This window comes from Sphaeramia orbicularis, unplaced genomic scaffold (assembly GCF_902148855.1).
Source record: "Sphaeramia orbicularis unplaced genomic scaffold, fSphaOr1.1, whole genome shotgun sequence".
Taxonomy (NCBI): domain Eukaryota; kingdom Metazoa; phylum Chordata; class Actinopteri; order Kurtiformes; family Apogonidae; genus Sphaeramia; species Sphaeramia orbicularis.
The window spans coordinates 178,983-202,450 of record NW_021941620.1 but is presented as its reverse complement, the minus strand read 5'-3'; the positions used below and the strand labels follow the sequence as shown (position 1 = coordinate 202,450).

The 23,468-nt window shown below is 45.8% G+C and overlaps 1 protein-coding gene across 1 annotated transcript; it reads right to left on the bottom strand.

The window, feature by feature from the left end:
- Nucleotides 1-4,868: 4,868 nt before the first annotated feature.
- On the bottom strand, nt 4,869-22,787 carry LOC115416543 (integrin alpha-3-like; the record flags this gene model as incomplete). The annotated part of the gene is made up of 18 exons (XM_030130343.1): nt 22,611-22,787; nt 20,258-20,385; nt 19,600-19,685; nt 19,011-19,147; nt 18,811-18,917; nt 18,366-18,458; nt 17,321-17,380; nt 17,054-17,207; nt 16,787-16,980; nt 16,272-16,360; nt 15,992-16,125; nt 15,661-15,738; nt 15,407-15,474; nt 7,588-7,724; nt 6,946-7,089; nt 6,539-6,636; nt 6,242-6,464; nt 4,869-4,958 (listed from the first exon to the last, which is right to left on the bottom strand). Coding segments are annotated over exons 1-18 (2,178 nt in total), but the record flags the coding sequence as incomplete, so codon positions are not given.
- Between the last annotated feature and the right edge of the window lie 681 nt (nt 22,788-23,468).

Sequence of the window (23,468 nt, the reverse complement as noted above, 5' to 3'; positions counted from 1 at the left end):
CTTACTACAGTACCAGTGTACTCTTACTACAGAACCAGTGTACCCGTACTACAAATCCAGTGTACTCTTACTATAGTACCAGTGTACTCTTACTACAGAACCAGTGTACCCGTACTACAAATCCAGTGTACTCTTACTATAGTACCAGTGTACTCTTACTACAGAACCAGTGTACCCGTACTACAGTACCAGTGTACTCTTACTACAGTACTAGTGTACTCTTACTACAGTACCAGTGTACTCTTACTACAGTACTAGTGTACTCTTACTACAGTACCAGTGTACTTCTACTACAGTACCAGTGTTCTCTTACTACAGTACCAGTGTGTACTCTTACTACAGTACTAGTGTACTCTTACTACAGTACCAGTGTACTCTTACTACAGTACTAGTGGACTCTTACTACAGTACCAGTGTACTCTTACTACAGTACTAGTGTACTCTTGCTACAGTACTAGTGTACTCTTACTACAGTACCAGTGTACTCTTACTACAGTACTAGTGTACTCTCACTACAGTACCAGTGTACTTGTACTACAGTACCAGTGTTCTCTTACTACAGTACCAGTGTACTTGTACTACAGTACCAGTGTTCTCTTACTACAGTACCAGTGTACCCGTACAACAGTACTAGTGTACTCTCACTACAGTACCAGTGTACTTGTACTACAGTACCAGTGTTCTCTTACTACAGTACCAGTGTACTTGTACTACAGTACTAGTGTACTCTTACTACAGTACTAGTGTACTCTTACTGCAGTACCAGTGTACTCTTACTACAGTACTAGTGTACTCTTACTACAGTACTAGTGTACTCTCACTGCAGTACCAGTGTACTTGTACCACAGTACCAGTGTTCTCTTACTACAGTACCAGTGTACTTGTACTACATTACCAGCGTACTCTTACTACAGTACCAGTGTACTTGTACTACAGTACCAGTGTACTCTTACTACAGTACTAGTGTACTCTCACTACAGTACCAGTGTTCTCTTACTACAGTACCAGTGTACTTGTACTACAGTACCAGTGTACTCTTACTACAGTACTAGTGTACTCTTACTGCAGTACCAGTGTACTCTTACTACAGTACTAGTGTACTCTTACTACAGTACTACTGTACTCTCACTGCAGTACCAGTGTACTTGTACTACAGTACCAGTGTTCTCTTACTACAGTACCAGTGTACTTGTACTACATTACCAGCGTACTCTTACTACAGTACCAGTGTACTCTTACTACAGTACCAGTGTACTCTTACTACAGTACCAGTGTACCCGTACTACAGTACCAGTGTACTCTTACTACAGTACCAGTGTACTCTTACTACAGTACTAGTGTACTCTCACTACAGTACCAGTGTTCTCTTACTACAGTACCAGTGTACTTGTACTACATTACCAGCGTACTCTTACTACAGTACCAGTGTACTTGTACTACAGTACCAGTGTACTCTTACTACAGTACTAGTGTACTCTTACTGCAGTACCAGTGTACTCTTACTACAGTACTAGTGTACTCTTACTACAGTACCAGTGTACTCTTACTACAGTACTAGTGTACTCTTACTACATTACCAGTGTTCTCTTACTACAGTACCAGTGTACCCGTACTACAGTACCAGTGTACTCTTACTACAGTACCAGTGTACTCTTACTACAGTACTAGTGTACTCTTACTACAGTACCAGTGTACTCTTACTACAGTACTAGTGTACTCTTACTACATTACCAGTGTTCTCTTACTACAGTACCAGTGTACCCGTACTACAGTACCAGTGTACTCTTACTACAGTACTAGTGTACTCTTACTACAGTACCAGTGTACTCTTACTACAGTACTAGTGTACTCTTACTACAGTACCAGTGTACTCTTACTACAGTACCAGTGTACCCGTTCTACAGTACCAGTGTACTCTTACTACAGTACCAGTGTACTCTTACTACAGTACGAGTTTACTCCTACTACAGTACCAGTGTACTCTTACTACAGTACGAGTGTACTCTTACTACAGTACCAGTGTACTCTTACTACAGTACTAGTGTACCCGTACTACAGTACCAATGTACTCTTACTACAGAACCAGTGTACCCGTACTACAGTACCAGTGTACTCTTACTACAGTACTAGTGTACTCTTACTACAGTACCAGTGTACTTGTACTACAGTGCCAGTGACTTGTACTACATTACCAGCTTACTCTTACTACAGTACAAGTGTACTTGTACTAGAGTACCAGTGTTCTCTTACTACAGTTCCAGTGTACTTGTACTACAGTACCAGTGTTGTCTTACTACAGTTCCAGTGTACCCGTACTACAGTACCAGTGTACTCTTACTACAGTACTAGTGTACTCTTACTACAGTACCAGTGTACTTGTACTACAGTACCAGTGACTTGTACTACATTACCAGTGTACTCTTACTACAGTACCAGTGTACTCTTAGTACAGTACCAGTGTACTTGTACTACAGTACCAGTGTACTCGTACTACAGTACCAGTGTACCCGTACTACATTACCAGTGTTCTCTTACTACAGTACCAGTGTACTCTTACTACAGTACCAGTGTACTCTTACTACAGTACTAGTGTACTCTTACTACAGTACTAGTGTACTCTTACTACATTACCAGTGTTCTCTTACTACAGTACCAGTGTACCCGTACTACAGTACCAGTGTACTCTTACTACAGTACTAGTGTACTCTTACTACAGTACCAGTGTACTCTTACTACAGTACCAGTGTACTCTTACTACAGTACTAGTGTACTCTTACTACAGTACCAGTGTACTTGTACTACAGTACCAGTGACTTGTACTACATTACCAGTGTACTCTTACTACAGTACCAGTGTACTCTTAGTACAGTACCAGTGTACTTGTACTACAGTACCAGTGTACTTGTACTACAGTACCAGTGTACCTGTACTACAGTACCAGTGTACTCTTACTACAGTTCCAGTGTACTCTTACTACAGTACCAGTGTACTTGTACTACAGTGCCAGTGACTTGTACTACATTACCAGCGTACTCTTACTACAGTACCAGTGTACTTGTACTACAGTACCAGTTTTATTTTACTACAGTACCAGTGTACTTGTACTACAGTACCAGTGTTCTCTTACTACAGTACCAGTGTACCCGTACTACAGTACCAGTGTACTCTTACTACAGTACCAGTGTACTCTTACTACAGTACTAGTGTAATCTCACTACAGTACCAGTGTACTTGTACTACAGTACCAGTTTTCTCTTACTACAGTACCAGTGTACTCTTACTACAATACTAGTGTACTCTTACTACAGTACCAGTGTACTTGTACTACAGTGCCAGTGACTTGTACTACATTACCAGCATACTCTTACTACAGTACAAGTGTACTTGTACTAGAGTACCAGTGTTCTCTTACTACAGTTCCAGTGTACCCGTACTACAGTACCAGTGTACTCTTACTACAGTACTAGTGTACTCTTACTACAGTACCAGTGTACTTGTACTACAGTACCAGTGACTTGTACTACATTACCAGTGTACTCTTACTACAGTACCAGTGTACTCTTAGTACAGTACCAGTGTACTTGTACTACAGTACCAGTGTACTCGTACTACAGTACCAGTGTACCCGTACTACATTACCAGTGTTCTCTTACTACAGTACCAGTGTACTCTTACTACAGTACCAGTGTACTCTTACTACAGTACTAGTGTACTCTTACTACAGTACTAGTGTACTCTTACTACATTACCAGTGTTCTCTTACTACAGTACCAGTGTACCCGTACTACAGTACCAGTGTACTCTTACTACAGTACCAGTGTACTCTTACTACAGTACCAGTGTACTCTTACTACAGTACTAGTGTACCCGTACTACAGTACCAATGTACTCTTACTACAGAACCAGTGTACCCGTACTACAGTACCAGTGTACTCTTACTACAGTACTAGTGTACTCTTACTACAGTACCAGTGTACTTGTACTACAGTGCCAGTGACTTGTACTACATTACCAGCGTACTCTTACTACAGTACAAGTGTACTTGTACTAGAGTACCAGTGTTCTCTTACTACAGTTCCAGTGTACTTGTACTACAGTACCAGTGTTGTCTTACTACAGTTCCAGTGTACCCGTACTACAGTACCAGTGTACTCTTACTACAGTACTAGTGTACTCTTACTACAGTACCAGTGTACTTGTACTACAGTACCAGTGACTTGTACTACATTACCAGTGTACTCTTACTACAGTACCAGTGTACTCTTAGTACAGTACCAGTGTACTTGTACTACAGTACCAGTGTACTTGTACTACAGTACCAGTGTACCCGTACTACAGTACCAGTGTACTCTTACTACAGTTCCAGTGTACTCTTACTACAGTACCAGTGTACTTGTACTACAGTGCCAGTGACTTGTACTACATTACCAGCGTACTCTTACTACAGTACCAGTGTACTTGTACTACAGTACCAGTTTTATTTTACTACAGTACCAGTGTACTTGTACTACAGTACCAGTGTTCTCTTACTACAGTACCAGTGTACCCGTACTACAGTACCAGTGTACTCTTACTACAGTACCAGTGTACTCTTACTACAGTACTAGTGTAATCTCACTACAGTACCAGTGTACTTGTACTACAGTACCAGTTTTCTCTTACTACAGTACCAGTGTACTCTTACTACAATACTAGTGTACTATCACTACAGTACCAGTGTACTTGTACTACAGTACCAGTGTTCTCTTACTACAGTACCAGTGTACTTGTACTACAGTACCAGTGTTCTCTTACTACAGTACCAGTGTTCTCTTACTACAGTACCAGTGTACTCTCACTACAGTACCAGTGTACTTGTACTACAGTACATTTACCTTCTGTTTGCTTTTGAACGGGTTCCCCAACTCACACAGAAGAACATGGTCATCAACAGAACACAACACCTTCTGAGGGTTACCCTGGAAACAAACAAACAAACACAAACAAACAAACAAACAAGTAAACAATCAAGACTACAAGCAAACAAACAAGCAAGTAAACAAACAGATACAAACAAACAAGTAAACAAACAGATACAAACAAACAAGTAAACAACCAGATACAAACAAACACATAAACAAATGAACAAACACAAACAAACAAACAAACACAAACAAACAAACAAACAAACAAACAAACATGATTCAGTGTTTTTACTGGACACACAGTCTGAACCTGGACCGGACCCTGGTTCTGGTCCCTCTAGAACAGTCCTAGTCCCCTTCCTGGACCAGACCCTGGTTCTGGTCCCTCTGGTTCTGGTACCTGTGTTCAGACCCTGGTTCAGGTACCTGTGGTTCTGGTACCTGTGTACGTACCCTGGTTCTGGTACCTGTGTTTGGATCCTGGTTCTGGTACCTGTGTTCGGACCCTGGTTCTGGTACCTGTGTTTTGACCCTTGTTCTGGTCCTTCTGGTTCTGGTACCTGTGTTTTGACCCTGGTTCTGGTCCTTCTGGTTCTGGTACCTGTGTTTGGATCCTGGTTCTGGTACCTGTGTTTGGACCCTGGTTCTGGTACCTGTGTTTTGACCCTTGTTCTGGTCCTTCTGGTTCTGGTACCTGTGTTTTGACCCTGGTTCTGGTCCCTCTGTTTCTGATACCTGTGTTCAGACCCTGGTTCTGGTACCTGGTTCCGGTCCCTCTGGTTCTGGTCCCTCTGGTTCTGGTACCTGTGTTCGGACCCTGGTTCTGGTACCTGTGTTTGGACCCTGGTTCTGGTCCCTCTGGTTCTGGTACCTTGTTTCGGTCCCTCTGGTTCTGATACCCATGTTTGGACCCTGGTTCTGGTACCTGTGTTCGGACCCTGGTTCTGGTCCCTCTGGTTCTCTTACCTGGTTCCAGACCCTGGTTCTGGTCCCTCTGGTTCTGGTCCCTGTGTTCAGACTCTGGTTCTGCTCCCTCTGGTTCTGATACCTGGTTCTGGTCCCTCTGGTTCTGGTCCCTCTGGTTCTGGTCCCTGTGTTCAGACTCTGGTTCTGCTCCCTCTGGTTCTGATACCTGGTTCTGGTCCCTCTGGTTCTGGTCCCTCTGGTTCTGGTCCCTGTGTTCAGACTCTGGTTCTGATACCTGGTTCTGGTCCCTTTGGTTCTGGTACCTGTGTTCAGACCCTGGTTCTGGTCCCTTTGGTTCTGGTACCTTTGTTCAGACCCTGGTTCTGGTCCCTCTGGTTCTGGTACCTGTGTTCGGACCCTGGTTCTGGTACCTGTGTTTGGACCCTGGTTCCGGTCCCTCTGGTTCTGGTCTCTGGTTCTGGTACCCGTGTTCGCACTCCGGCGTACTCCAGTCCTGGGGGGACACTGACGCTCAGGACGGCGTTGTGGGCGTCTTCTGCCGGTTGCCGTGGTGACGGTGTGTTGCTGACGTTGACCTGCAGCAGCAGCAGGTGGACGCTGCCATTGTAGACCAACAGCTGACGACCTTTGACCCTGAGGACCAGGACAGCACACGGGTCAGGGCAGAACCGGACCGGACCGGACCAGACCTTCAGACTGATATGAACCTGATGAACGGGTTCTGGTTCTCATCTGTGAAGTGGGCCGCCATCTGCAGGTTACTATGACAACGGTGATCGGAACCACAGGCCTTCTGGATGTGGATCTGTGGGACACAAACAGAACCGAACACAGAACATGGGATGGGTCTGGACACAGAACCTGTGGTTCTAAAGGTTCTGAGCGGCAGTCTGATGGGTCTGACCTGGGTTCTGCTGGTTCTGACCTGGGTTCTGATGGGTCTGACCTGGGTTCTGATAGTTCTAACCTGGGTTCTGATGGGTCTGACCTGGGTTCTGATGGTTCTGACCTGGGTTCTGCTGGTTCTGACCTGGGTTCTGATGGTTCTAACCTGGGTTCTGATGGGTCTGACCTGGGTTCTGAATGTTCTGACCTGGGTTCTGATGGTTCTGACCTGGGTTCTGATGGGTCTGGGCTTCTGGCTCAGAACCGGGAGCTGTCCCAGGTCCTGGACCGTCTTCCTCTTCTTGGGCAGTTGCTCGTGCAGGGACACATTCAAGGAGAAAACCAGAGGTTCCACTTGGTTCCGGATCGGATTCTGTAGAACACAAATAGGTCATGACCTCTGATTACAGGAACCGCCTGAGGAAAACCCAAACCCGGGTCTGTTTCCGGGTTCTGTTGACACATGTGGTTTAATCCAGTCCAGTGTTCAGAACCCATGGTTCTGTTTGTTTCACATCAAACACAAAAGAACCTAGAAGATAAACATCCACCAGTCAGAACCAGCCCCTACTGGACTATAACAGACCCATCTGGACCTGGACCTGGACCTGGATCTGGACCTGGTCTGGATCTGGTCTAGAACTGGTCTGGTCTGGACCTGATCTGGATCTGGTCTGGATCTGGCCTAGAACTGGTCTGGTCCTGGTCTAGAACTGGTCTGGTCTGGACCTGGACCTGGTAAGAATGAACATTCAATGTGATTTGTGAGTTCCGTGGTGCATTCAGGTGCTGTGATGAAGGTGGGAAAATAGAGCATTTTGGGTAAATCCTGCTGTAGTGGTTGTCTCCGCCTCCAGGGGGCGTGTCTTACCTGAAGGCCGACCCTCACAGTTTGACATTGACTCTGTGGCATTGACACGTAACCTGAGAACACACTCTGACCGTTGTCAAGGAAATGAAGGCGGGGCTGAAGGCTGGTGACATCAGCAGTCACAATGAAGTGGACAGCTGGAAAACAGACAGACAGACAGACGGACAGACAGAGGCTGTGATTGGCTGATGAAGACTGTGACCATTTCAACATTGACCAACCAGACAGAGACGTTTTCTACGACGCTGCGGCCGAACGAGAAGCTCAACCAGATGTTTGTCAGTGAACTGCATTCTGGGAGTTCAACAGGTTTGGATACAGGAACCATCAGAACCAAAGCAGAACACTGGCAGACGTATGAGCTGAATTCCACAGAACCTGCAGGTTTTGGCTCATGTTCCCGCCCTTTTAGTGTGAACCAACCAGTCCCAGAGGAGGTTCAGACGTTGTCTGTCATCCAATCAGTGAACAGGAATATGAGCCGACATGAGCAGGAAACACCGACGATGACAAAAAACCACAAACATCGTACAAACATGAAGATGAGGAGCGACAGAACATCCATAAAAACCCCAAACTCAGACTGAAACACTGACCTACACTGAAGACTGTTTCCATGACGACCAGACCCACAACTGCTCTGTTTCCATGACGATCAGACCCCTAGCTGCTCTGTTTCCATGACGACCAGACCATAACTGCTCTGTTTCCATGACGATCAGACCCCTAGCTGCTCTGTTTCCATGACGACCAGACCATAACTGCTCTGTTTCCATGACGATCAGACCCCTAGCTGCTCTGTTTCCATGACGATCAGACCCCTAGCTGCTCTGTTTCCATGACGACCAGACCCCTAACTGCTCCGTTTCCATGACGATCAGACCCCTAGCTGCTCTGTTTCCATGACGACCAGACCCCTAACTGCTCCGTTTCCATGACGACCAGACCATAACTGCTCTGTTTCCATGACGATCAGACCCCTAGCTGCTCTGTTTCCATGACGATCAGACCCCTAGCTGCTCTGTTTCCATGACGACCAGACCCCTAACTGCTCCGTTTCCATGACGATCAGACCCCTAGCTGCTCTGTTTTCATGACGACCAGACCATAACTGCTCTGTTTCCATGACGACCAGACCCCTAACTGCTCCGTTTCCATGACGACCAGTCTCCTTTCACCTGGAGGTCATGGTTCACACTCGGACACGTAGGTGGACCATCTGACCTTCACTGACATTATCGTCATGGTTACAGTCGTATTGTGACACATGAACAGATTTAGTAGAAACACGGATCCGGTCCAGGATCAGGTCTGGACCCCGGTTGAGCCGGACCTTGATCCACCGTGTGTCCCCCATAAGACCTGGAGGAGCCGGATCATCACCACGCACAGTTTTAATGGATTTAGGTTGAATTCACTCCAATATGAGCCACACACACACACGCGCGCACACGCACACACACATGCGCACACACACACACGCACACACACATGCGAACACGTACACACACACACGCACACACACGCACACACACGCACACACACGCACACACACGCACATGTGACGCATGCGTGGTGTCTGTCAATCCGCCGGTGTACCTCCTCCCAGAAATATAGCCTTTTAAACTACCTATTTTTTGCCTTTTAACGCTTTCTCACTCAAACCCAACTTCTTTACCGTGTCTTTTTAACTTGAGTGGTTAAATCTAATAATCAAAGTGACCGATTGTAAGATTTCTTTTCTCACCGTCTTTTCGCCCCTACAGCGCCATCGACCCAAACCTCCATCATGGCAGGTCAGTATTGTCAGTGGATCCTTACCTGCGGCCGTCACCCACCGCTTCCCGCGCTCTGCCCCTGGTATTTCGCTGTTACCACCATGACGTCATCCACATCACCCGGAGACAGTCCTCTCGTTCAAGCCAACAAAACCCTAGTCAAGGCTTACCAGACAATCGGGGATCTCAAAGAGGAAATACTGCGCCTCTCCGCAGAACTAGCGGAGAAAAAAGCCCAGCTCTATGTTTTCTCCAGCCGCCTTCCCACACTGTCCAGTCTGTTCCTGGAAAGCGCAGAGAAGCCCAAAGCCTCCTGTGATGATACGGTGTTATGGGATCCTTCCTCTGCCTGTCCTCGTCCCCCGTGTTCTACACCCTGGTCTGAAGTGGTGATTCGTGGACGCAAAAAGAACACAAGCAAAGACTCACCACCGCCGAGCATCAGTATATCAAACCGCTTCGGTGTCCTGTCCGTGGAGGACGCTCCGGCTCCTCCCCCTGCGGCTGGTGTGCCCCCCATCCCACCTGGCTCTGTCCGGGAACCGGCTCCTGCTGACAGCGTGGCTGCCACCGAGCTGATTACCGGCGACGGTCGTGATGCCGGTCCTCCTGTGAAGCTTCTGTCCCAGGGTCCGCGCTCCTCTGCCCAGCGCCGCCTCCTCCGAGAAGCCATCCGGTCCACCCATGGAATGTCCACCTAGAGAGCCCAGGAACCCCTCACCCTCAACACCGTCTCCTCGACCACTTTTCCCTCCGACCACCGCTACCCTCGGGGACTCCATCATCTGTACCGTCCGTTTCTTCAACGCCATAACCAGGTGTGTTCCTGGTTCCACCGTCACCTCCATCCTCCATGAACTGCCTCAGCTGCTGCTCTCACTGCCGTCCACCGTTACCCGGATCAGAGTTCACGTGGGCTTCAATGACACTTCTGTTCAACAGTCCAAAGTGACAAAGGTTCATTTTAAAAACCTCTTTGATAAACTGAAAGGATCCAGGAAGACTGTTTTCATTTCCGGGCCCCTCCCCTCCTTTGCCCGTGGTGTGGGCCGTTTCAGCCGACTCCTCAGCCTGAACACCTGGCTCCAGTCCGCCTCTGCTCTGAAACGGCTTCAGTTTTATTGAGAACTTTAATCTGTTCTGGAACCGCTCCTCCTTCTATAAGTCCGATGGTGTCCACCCCTCTAGACTAGGCAGCAGGGTCTGGGCTCAAAACATTTAACACGCTGTCCTGACTAAAACCACACCCACACCTATGTGACTATGCCCTCCCTCTTCTGCTGCAGTCACCTGCTCCCCCTGCTGGTCACATCTAATATCACCACGTTCAGAGTCTGCTGTAAAACCTGTAGTGAGAATGAACACCACCCCAGATGACCTGTCCTCCTCTCCCAGGCCCTCCCTGTTCACCTGTCAATCAACCTCCTCAGTGAATTCTTCTTCTTCCCCATCACCGGTAGCATACACCTCTGCCTTGCTCACTAGCCGCCACCCCCCCCCCCCCCCCCCCCCCCCTGCAGACAGTGTATCAATATTAGACAATATTTTTCCCAATACCACACACCAAAGTCAGATGACTCCTCCACCAATATACCACTTCTAAATGTTGGATCAATCTCACTTTTACCGACTCCACCTACACCCCCCCCACCATATAATATTCCAACTAGGATCATTTCCCGGTATTTAACCAGGCCCCCTCAGCGGTCCACAGACCCCTGTGCTGGGTCAGATAATCTCCTAAAAGTCCTCTGCAGTCACTCCACACAGCCAAACCCTGCTCCTCAGCTGTTCGGCTCTTTTAAATGCCCAGTCTACATCCAACAAACCTGCCATCCTCAGTGATCTGACCACTTCCCATAAACTGGAGTTTTTACTTCTCACAGAGTTGGCTTAAACCTGGGGAATGTGCCCCCCCCCAGTGGAGCTATGCCCTCCTGATTCTAGTTCCTTCAGTGCACCTAGACTGACTGGGCGTGGTGGGGGTGTTGTGGCTGTCTTTTTTTCTTGCATCCCTCTAGACTTAGGTTTTTATAAAACTTTTGAAATTCTCTCTTTTAAAATCGTATGTGAAAATCCAGTCTGCTGTACACTCATTTATAGACCTCCCCACCTTAACACCGGGTTGCTCAATGAATTTTCTGAATTACTGTCCTGCCTTGTGTTCAAATTTGCTAAAGCTATTATGGTCGATGATTTTAACGTCCATACTGACAAGCCCAACTCTTCTGCCACTGAATTTCTAAACGTGTAAATCCTTTAACCTTGTCTCTGGCCCTACACACAACCGCCGACACACTCTTGATTTAGCCTTTACCTTACATATTTCACCGAACTCACTCAATAAGTTTGACTTCAGTTCTGATCACAAATGTATCACTTTTGACGCACCCCTGGTAACAACTAGAACAGCTCAGAAACACTCAATCTACTCCTGCATCTTCAACAGTCAGTCTGCAGCTACCTTCTCCAACCACTTCTCTAAAATACAAACCATCCTCCTAAATGTTCAAATATTAACGAACAGGTCAGCTGGTTCAACAGTGTATGTTCATTTGCACTTGACATTGCTGCCCCCTACATTTGAAGAACTACACCAGCAGTCAACAGAACACCCTGGATTAATGACAGTATCAGACGGCAAAGACGGGAATACAGGAAAGCGGAAAAAATCCAAACTTCAACTCCATTATTTACATGTGAAGGAATCACTACTGAAACTGAATCAGTCCATTAAAGATGCAAGAACTAATTATTTCTCTGACCTGATAAATAAAAATAAACACAACCCAAGGTTCCTTTTTAGCACCATTAATCAACTAGTTAATCCCACTCCCCCCCGATCCACATCTCATCTCCCAGTGACTGTGAACACTTCTTATCAGTTTTCTTTGGTCAGATCTCTACTCTGAGCTCAAACTTCCCCTGGCTGCTTTACCTTCCTCTCCACCAACTCACCCAGACCTAATGTCTGAACCCTAACCCTAACTCCAGGGTCCTTCCAGAGCCTCTCCACCACTGGAGCCCATATGTCCATGTGTCTCCAACAGCCCGTATGATACAGTCCCACCTCCATTCATCAGATCCATCTTCCTGGTCCTGGGCCCAAGTATACTCTCCATAATCAGCCACTCTCTCACTTCCGGCTCCGTCCCTGATTAGTTTAAAATTGCCAGTGTCCCACCCCTTCTCAAAAAACCCACCCTTGATCCAACCACAGAACTACAGACCAATCTCCAAATTACCATTCATATCCAAAATCCTAGAAAAAACTGTTGCCAATCAACTTCTCAATTTAGTTGAAGGTAATAAAATATTTGACAAATTTCAGTCTTGTTTCCGTCACAAACATAGCACTGAGACCGCACTAGGTAAAGTAACAAACGACATCCTGATGCACGCAGACAACGGTGAACGTTCCATTCTCATGTTACTGGACCTAACAGCAGCCTTCCACACCACTGACCATGAAATCCTCTGAGACAGACTCCAGAACTGGGCTGGTACCACTGGTACAGCACTGAACTGGTTCCACTCATACTGAACAGACACACACTTCAACATTCACATCAACAACCACGTATCCTCCTCTGCTCCCCTCCTGTGTGGAGTGCCTCAAGGCTCAGTACTCGGCCCTGTCCTGTTCTCCCTGTACATGCTACCCCTTGGTCAACTGCTCAGCCAGTTCCATGACATATCCTATCACTGTTATGCTGACGACATCCAAATCTACTCCTCTGCAAAAATCAACAACCTTAATCAGCCCCCCCCCCCTCCATGACTGTTTAGCTGGATGTCCCACAGTTTCCTTCATCTAAACCCTAGTAAAACAGAACTTCTCATAATGGGACCAGACCCCTTCTCCACTTCAGTTGGACAGTTTACTGGTTCCTCCACTCCAACATCACACCCACTGTTCAAACCCTTGGTATCATCTTTGACCAGCATCTGTCTGTCAAACACCAGGTCACTAAGCTGGTCCAGTCCTGTTTCCTCCAACTCACAAATATGACCAAAATCAGACCCATCCTCTCCCCTTCTGACCTCCAGCTCCTCATCCACACCTTCATTTTCTCCCGTCTAGACTACTGACACTCACTCTTCACCTCCTCAGACAGTCCTCCCTTCATCATCTACAGTTCGTTCAAATTCAGCCTCCAGGTTGTGAACACGCACCAGTCGTTGGTCCCACATCACTCCAGTACTCACATCCCTACATTGGCTTCCAATAAAATTCCGTATTCACTTCAAAATACTCCTAATGACTTTTAAAGCCCCGCACAACCTCAGCCCCAGTTCCATTTCTGACCTCCTAGTTCCCTACTCACCCTACGACCACTCCGTTCATCAAACCTTCACCTCCTATCCATCCCCTGCTCCAACTTCTCAACAAAAGGCGACCGTGCTTTTGCAATTCTGGCCCCACCCCTCTGGAATAGTCTTCCCCATCACATCAGATCATCAGATTCTATAGACACGTTCAAGCGGCTCTTAAAAACTCACTTTTATAAACAAGCATTTCATTAAATCTCTTCTGTTTACGCCTCTGTGAGTTCATGTTACTGATTTGACTTCTTCCCTGGAGTCTCTGTGCTTTATCACCTCACAGGTTTTCCCAGGATCATCACAGGTTTTCCCTGGATCATCTCTGGACCTGCTGCTGTGCTCCTGCCTCTCTCCTCCTTCATCGTCATCACTCACTTATCCATATAGTTCTGGCAGTGTTTATTCTACAGTTCCATAGATTTTCTAGTTCAGTTTTCTGTGCATCAGTTCCATCCATGTCTCTCCCCCTACCTCCGCCCTTCTCCCCCTCTCCCCCAGTTTCTCTCAGTTTCTATCACTCTCTCTTTTCTCCTCCTTTACCCTCTCTCTTTAACCCCAGCTGGTCCTGTCACTCGTCCATCCTCCTCAGTCTGGTTCTGCTCCAGGTTTCTGCTGTTAAAGGTACTTTTTCCTTCCACTGTGTCCACTCAGAAGTGTTTACTCCTGGAGGATTCTGTTGGTTTCTGTAAATTGGCTTAAAATTTGATTTGATTTGATCTTTCTCTCCTTTATGTGAAGCAGTTTGTAACATGTTGTTTTAAAAAGTGCTTTATAAATAAAGCTTTACTTACTTACACACACACACACATACACACACACGTACACACGCACACACACACACACACACATACACACACACGCACACACACACATACACACATACACACACGCGCACACACACACACACATACACACACACACATTCACAAAGGGGATGATGGGAAATCAGACAGTCACATGACCAATATGTGCATGTAAGATGTAATTGTGTGTGTGTGTGTGTGCATGTGTGTGTGTATGTGTGTGTAATGTGATTTATTCAGAACCACAGGGACACGGGCAGCAAGGACGCCAGGACACACAAGGACACACCATGATGTCATCGTGTGTGTGTGTTAGTGAGTGTGTGTGTGTGTGTGTTAGTGAGTGTGTGTGTGTTAGTGAGTGTGGCATTGTTGAGTAACAGCAGGCTGTAATTGACAGCTGTGTCCTGTCAATCAGTCAGGTCGACCAATTATCTGAGCGCACACACAAAGGTGGTGACGCCCACGAAGCTGCTCTGAAACAAACAGACGCCAGCGTTTGGTCAGCCTCTGGAGAAACACACACACAACAGACACATTAGAGTTTGTGTTTATGAGGAACCACTGCAGGGTTCTTCAACCAGGGGGGCAGGACCCCCCACACACACACACACATGGGCTCACCTGGACGTTCTAGTAATTGATTAAAAATTTTTTAATAAAAACGTTTTTTAATGAGTCCATGTCTGAAAGTGACGCACTGTGGTTCTGTTTGTTTCAGATGTTCACTAACCCCAGTCTGTTCCTACAGTTCCTTCTGATAAAACTACTTCATTTCATTCATTATGCAGCTGTTTCTGTGGAAAATTACCTTTAACTGACCTTTAACCCACCTGTTAATCAAACGTTGTGTTTTTTTATTGTGTGGTGTTTGTTTGTTTTTTTATTGTGTGGTGTTTGTTGTTTACTCACTGATGTTGTCCCGGTCCATCCTGTCTCTGGTGTTGAACATGTAGGAGAAACACACCTCCACCTGAACACTGACACACAGTCGGCCATTGGCCATTAGTGGTAACCACTACCCATTAGCATTAGCATTAGCACTATGCATTAGTGTTAGCCATTACCCATTAGCGGTAGCCATTACCCATTAGCATTAGCCATTACCCATTAGTGGTATCCATTAGCATTAGCCATTAGCTGTGATAGCTCCTCATGTTTCGTACCAGAAGTCACAGTTGAGCGGATCAACGACATCTGGAGAAACTGTGAGCGTTGTGTTGAGGTGGATGACTGGACGAGTTCTGCAATACAAACAAATAAATAACAATAAAAGACACAAACATCAGAGTCGTTAACACATTTAAGGACTAGCTGAACTTTCTGCTCATTTCTTATGAACATTATGATGTTTGTTTGTTTGTTTGTTTGTTTGTTCAAACTGTTTCATTGTTGTTAATGTGTTTATAACTGGATAATGTCAGTTATAGAAACAGACGTTATTATGTCATCTGTTCCCGTTGTTTACTGTTGTTTCTGTTGTGTACTGTTGTTTACCTCAGCAGAGCAATGGTGTCGTCCAAAGAACCAATCAGCAGGTCTGGATATTTGTTTCCATCGACGTCCAAACCAGAGGACAAAGAATAACCGAACGTCCTGAAGGCAGGAGAGATACTGCTGCCACGAACCACCTGGACACAGGTAGGACACAGGAAACAAACATTTATAAAACTATAAATAGTTAAATCAATTAATTTGATGTGTTCTTGTATAATGACATTTAGTTCAGGTGTGGTTTAGTTTGGGTCTGGTCTAATTCCTGGTTGAAGTCTGTCACCTGACTGGGCTCTGAGGACACGCCCTCTGCGCTGCCGCTCCAGATCATCACACTTCCTGTTCCATGGAACGGAGCTCCAACGGCGAAGTCTGGAACCAAAGGGGTCTACATTAAAGAGGGTTTACGTTAAAGAGGGTCTATGTTAAAGAGGGTCTATGTTAAAGAGGGTCTACATTACACAGAGTCTATGTTACAGAGGGTCTACATTACAGAGGGTCTATGTTAAAGAGGGTCTACGTTAAAGAGGGTCTATGTTAAAGAGGGTCTATGTTACAGAGGGTCTACATTACAGAGGGTCTACATTACAGAGGGTCTACGTTAAAGAGGGTCTATGTTAAAGAGGGTCTACATTACACAGAGTCTACGTTACAGAGGGTCAACATTAAAGAGGGTCTATGTTAAAGAGGGTCTACATTACACAGAGTCTACGTTACAGAGGGTCTACATTACAGAGGGTCAACATTAAAGAGGGTCTACGTTAAAGAGGGTCTACGTTCCAGAGGTCCGGTTCTCACCCTGGAAGCCATCTTGGTTCAGGTCCCCGGTGGCGCAGACCGCCATGCCGAAGGCCGACCCCGCTGGTCCTCGCAGGACCACACTGGGCTGGGGGTCAAAGCGCCCTCCTGCGTTCATGTAGACGTAGACGGCTCCACCCACTTCCTGCTGACGGTGGAAGTAGAAGGGGGCGCCCACCAGGAGGTCGCTCCACCTGCAGGGGCGGAGACACAACTAAAGCTTCTGTGGGGTGGTCCCTAAAACCATGTGACCTTTGACCCCTTTACCCGTCATTGTCCAAGTCAGCGGCCGCCACGGCGTTTCCGAAGTACGAGCCCGTCTGTTCACCTCGCAGCGTCTGACCAATCAGCAGTCTGTCCAAATGTTTGAGCGCCAGCATCACTGAGCCACGAGCGTCTGCTTTACTGTCCTTAGGAGCGCCTGATCAGTACACAGGATCAATACACCTGATCAATAACCTGATGGTCCCCAGTTGGCCCCTCCCCCTCCTCACCTGTTACTATGGTTTCCACTTGGCCCCTCCCCCTCCTCACCTGTTACTATGGTTTCCACCTGCTGTGACAGAAGCCTCTCAGCCTGAATCACTGAATATCCTACAACAGAGAACACATTAAAGGGAAAGATCAGCTGATGACTGAATCTGTGATGTCACTTCCTGTCTCTGATTCCATGACACATATCCAGAGCCCTGGACCAATGAAGAGGAGGAAGAAGAGGAGGAGGAGGAGGAGGAGGAGGAGGAGGAAGAGGAGGAAGATAAGACAAACTAGACGAATGGTAGACACGTAAAGTTTATCTCCAGCTAAAATTAGCTAACATTGGTTTGGTGAACTAATACTAATGCATTGGCTAACACTGGTTAGCTAATATTAGAACATTAGCTAATCAATGTTAGCTAAAGTGCTAATAAATATTAGCACATTAGCTAACATTGATTAGCTAATATTATTACAATATGATATTGTTATTGAACTGATTAAAATGATTGTACTGATTACACTGATTACACCGACTGTATTGATTACACTAATTATCCTAATTATATTAATTATTCTAACTACATGTTTGGAATTTATAGCCTTACTAAAAAATTATTTTGGAGCAAGTTCAATAAGAACCTTAAAATGATTTAAATCAACCTGTAATACACCAATGAGTGTTTATTATGTCCTTTAGAAAATCCTAATGGCCATGTTGGACACGAGTCCAAACATGTCTAAAGGTGATTTAGAATGTTCTAAATGTCATAATAAACACTCTCTGGGGTTTTCAGGTCGATTTAAAACATTTTAAGGTGTTTTTCAAAAATACTCTACAAACATTTTTTAATAAGTATGATGTCCAAAAATGGACATTTTGGACATGATTCCAAATATGTCTAAATGATTGTAGTAGTAGTAGTAGTAGTATATCCACTGGTAGTACTAGAATTTGTAATTATCCTAATTACTCTGATTACTCTGCTGGCTGTTTCTCAGTTACACTCCTGTACTGCAGACTTTGCAGTGTTTTCTCATTCAGTGCCTGCCCGTCGTCATGGTGACCCCTGTCTCCCAGATGATGGGATGGAGGTCTCACCCATGTAGATGTTCCTTCTCTCCAGGTTTGGGAACGAGTTCCTCTGAGTGTGGAAGAGCACGTCTGGATTCAACCAGGACACATGAACATTCCCTACAGGCAACCGATGAGAGAAGGATGACAAAACAACAGCAACAACAGCAACAACAACAACAAAAGCAAACACAACAACAACAGCAATGACAACAACGACAACAACAACAGCAACAACAACAAAAGCAAACACAACAGCAACGGCAACAGCAACAACAACAACAACGACAACAGCAACAACGACGACAACAACGACAGCAACAACAGCAACAACAACAACAGCAACAACAACAGCAGCAACCACAACAACAACAATGACAACAGCAACAACAAGTAGAGCAACAATAAAAATTATATATATATATATATATATATATGATAGAACTGAAGTGAACAGATCAGGTGTGTGTACCTTGCCAGTCGTAGCTTCCTGGTGAACCCAGAACCACCTGAGTCTGACTTATGGACGCTGACACGCCCACTGAGCACATGACCTCACCACTGACATCACCCAGGTGACTGTACACACACACACACACACATACACACAGACAGGCCAGGTGAAAGGTGGGCCTTAGTGTGATGTCATCTGGAGGTGGGGCTTCCACCTACCTGCACACCTGGTCTGGGTTCTGCCAGTGCATGTCACTGTCATCATACTGCAGGTCGTTACCACGGAGATAACACCGACCAATCATGTGCCTCAGATGGAACGCCCCATAGAGTTTAATGAAGCGATGAGCGCACGCCTGAGACAGACAGACAGCAATTAATCTATCTATCTATCTATCTATCTATCTATCTATCTATCTATCTATCTATCTATCTATCTATCTATCTATCTATCTATCTATCTATCTATCTATCTATCTATCTATCTATCTATCTATCTATCTATCTATCCAAACTAAATAAACTCCAGTGTTAATCAGGTTCATCAGAGTGGTTTTAATGAAGTGTGTGTTTAAAGTTCATCCAATGGTTTTAATGCACAGATGATAAACTGATCAGCCCAATGGAACAACAATACTATTACTGATTATTGATTCAGCATGTTCAGAAAAAACACAAAGGAAGTTTGTCAAAACAAAAAAAAAAAAGAAAACAAGAACAAAAACAAGAACAAAAAATAAAACACAATAAAACAAAAATAAGAAACAAACATGGACTGAGCCCCCTCCCCCTCCAGATCTGGACTCACCAGGACCCTCCCTCCAGGTGGACCCTGACTGGCCACTGCCACACCCAGCCACATGTCCTCAATCAGGTCCTCAGATGGGTTCAGGTCTGAAACAGACACATGGTTCATGTTTACTCACTATTAGCACACACGCTGCCTTTGATTGGCTGTTGCCATGGTTACCACAGATCTACAGCCCCAGTGTGTTTGTAGATAAAAGCAGCTGTCACATTTCACTGAGGGATGGAGCACCCATAATGCACTGGGGCCGATAAGATCACCCATAATACACCGGGCCGATAAGATCACCCGTAATGCACCGGGCTGATACGATCACCCATAATGCACTGGGGCCCATAGGACCACCCATAATGCACTGGGGCCCACAGGACCACAGCACCAGCACAAACCTGCACATGCCTGTTATTGGACAGACTCCAGCTGTCATGGAGGTGGAGCTTCTGCAGACCCTGCCTGTTATTGGACAGACTCCAGCTGTCGTCTGATGTGGAGGCGGAGCTTCTGCAGACTCCAACTGTTATTGGACAGACTCCAGCTGTTGTCTGACGCAGAGGCGGAGCTTCCGCAGACTCCGCCTGTTATCAGACAGACTCCAGCTGTTGTCTGATGTGGAGGCGGAGCTTCCTGTAAAGGTGGGTTCAGGGCTGTTGACACTCACCTGGATCCACCAGGTTTATCCTCCTGCAGTCTGATTGGTCCAGGCTGATGGGACAGCTGTACACTCCTCCTGTCCTATTGGCTGCTACATCAGGCTCCGCCTTATCCCTGGGAGCTCCAGCCAATAGTCTGTTAGGAAGAACCAGGTGAAACAGGTGAGTCCAGTTCACATATAGAGGGTCTGCAGGTGATGTCACCGTGGCTCCGCCCACTGAGTGTCAGACAGAGGCAGATGAGTGACAGCGTTGGCTTCAGTCCTGTCTAAACTGAAGAACAAGACTGAATCCAAACTGGGGCAGAGCTGTTGTTGGTTGGTTGTATTTTCAGGTTCTTAAAGCAGTGGGAGCTATCGTTTACAGACACCCAAAGACAAAGAAAAGAGAAGGAGATGGATCCACAAATCCAGGAAACCAAACCTAGATCTGTGGATCCTGTTTGGTGTCAGCTAACATTCACTGATGCTGTATTTTTGGTCCAATCAGACCTGAAATGACCTATTGTTTTGGCTAACGGTCCTTCTTAGTGCAGCTCTTGGTTTCATGATCAGATCTTTCCTTGTTTTTGTCTTCAGTTTGGGATTGTGAACCTTGTGCTCCTACATGATTAGTAAACGAACTGAAACTGAGGCCAACCTAGTTTTACAAATACGGAGGAACTGGAGAATAAAGCTACGACGGAGTATTAGGACCACAGAAGAAAAGAAAAACACTGGGCACTACCAGAAGAAAGTCAGAAAATATGGAGATAAAACCTGGAATTTTATGAGAATAAAGTCGAACACAAAAAGAATCACAATGTTATGAGAATAAAGTCATAGTTATAAAAAAAAACTCATAATTTAACATAAATGTCATTGGTTTATGAGATTAAAGTCGTCATATTCTGACAATAAATCCATAATATGATCAGAATAATGTGTTCATTTAAACCAGGTGGTGTAAATCTGCTAATTTCCCAGAATGCAGTGGTGCCCTGCTGGTCCACAGCAGTAGTATCTGTGTTGGATAAAGGACTGGATCTGAACTAGACTCAGTAAATCTGCTCAGTCCCAGTAGATCCTGCATAGATTCACTGGGGTCAGTCCACGGTCCACTGGAAATGACCTTTGGATCAGCTGGTTCTGGTCCTAGTTTTAGACCCTTTGGATCAGCTGGTTCTGGGCCCTAGTTTTAGACCCTTTGGATCAGCTGGTTCTGGCCCTAGTTTTAGACCCTTTGGATCAGCTGGTTCTGGTCCTAGTTTTAGACCCTTTGGATCAGCTGGTTCTGGGCCCTAGTTTTAGACCCTTTGGATCAGCTGGTTCTGGTCCTAGTTCTGGACCCTTTGGATCAGCTGGTTCTGGGCCCTAGTTTTGGAGCCTTTGGATCAGCTGGTTCTGGTCCTAGTTCTGGACCACTTGTTCTTTGGTAGCTCGTACAGATCCATGTACAGTCCAACTGTCCTTCATTTCATTTCAGATTTCCCATGGTCCTTTTCTCTGGCTGTGTTTACTGCTGTACTCCGTCATGTTGAGCAGGTTGGTTTAAGACACTCAGTCTGACTGAGAGGGGCGTGGCCTGGGCTTAGAGGGGCGTGGCCTGGGGGGGGAGGGACGGATGTGCAGACCCTGTATATGTACACACACACACACACACACACACACACACACACAGACGTCTGGAGGTCATTAAACAGACGAAGGACAGTGTTTGGTCATTCTGTTCTACAGTGTCCTCTGACTGACAGACACCTGCTCCTCCTCTTCCTCCTGCTCCTCTTCCTCCTCCTCTTCCTCACAGAGAGGAGGTCACAGAGAGTTCACGTCTGCACAGACTCTGAGATGGAGCAGGACATGAAGACGACTGGACGACCAAGTCCTGCAGGCTTTAAACTGACGCTGCGTTCTGACTGAACCTGATTGGTGTTTTCCCCTTAAAGTGGGCGTGGTTAGTGGTCCACTTCCTGTTGTTCAGAGGCTGTAAACGAAGCCTTGAACCCTTAAAGCACCTGTTCTTAAGTTTCCGCTGTTCCAGATCCAGTAGAACCGGCTCATCTGATCCAGATCCAGTAGAACCGGCTCATCTAAAGTCCAGAGGCGGAGCTTCAGACTGAACATTCATAACAACAGGAAGTGGACACAGTATCCACTGGAGACAGTGGCATTGCCATGACAACCAATGAGATGAACAGTTTCCATGGTAACAGCTCTGACACACACAGGAAACACACACACACACACACACACATACACACAGGTGTGTCCACGTGTGTCCAGGTGTGTCCCTGTGTGTCCCCATATGTCCAGGTGTGTCCCCGTGTGTCCCTGTGTGTCCTCATGTGGACTCACAGGTGTGTTCCATGTGGGCTGGACTTACAGGTGTCCTCTGGTCCTCAGGTCCTGGTGCAGGGACACGGACAATCCAAACAGACTTCCGTCCTCTCCCGTCTTCAGCACCGGAAAGGACGTGTCCAGGTTCAAGGCCACACCCACCACAACGAACACCCCCAACAACAAACAAACAGTGGTCGCCATGGAGACGCACACCTGGAGGAAGACAACAACCAGCTGAAGACAAAGAGAGTGGAAGGACACCAGACAAAGACACACAGACTAAGAGACAAACGTGTCCTCTACTGTTGAAAAAGGACATGGAAGGAAGGGAGGCGTGGCCAAACAGCCCCTCCTACCACCAAACACTGGGAGGGTGAAGCCCGACAAGGACAGAGCGGGATTCGAACCACGAACCCTTTGGTTATGGGAGAGATGTGATGGAAGCCATGACATGTAAGAAAGAGGAAACAATGAAAGAATGAATGAATAAATAAATAAACAAATAAATAAATAAATAAAAGATGTGAGCGGAGCAGGTTTTCTTTTTTCATTCCTTTGACAGATTCAAATAAAACAGTAAAATCTGAGGGAAGTGAAGTTAAAGCTGACAGATAACAGAAAAACAACAAATAAAACATGAAAAAAAATTTAAAAAAACATGAAAAAACAAAAAAAACACATGAAAAAAGATAAAAAAAACATGAAAAAACAGATAAAACATGAAAAAAGATTACAAAAAAACTTTTAAAAAAAAAATGAAAAAACAGATAAAACATGAAAAAAAGATTACAAAAAAACTTAAAAAAAAAAAAACATGAAAAAAGATAAAAACATGAAAAAACAAAAAACACATGAAAAAAAAAAACAGATGGAAAGATTGACGACTTAAACCTCGACAACA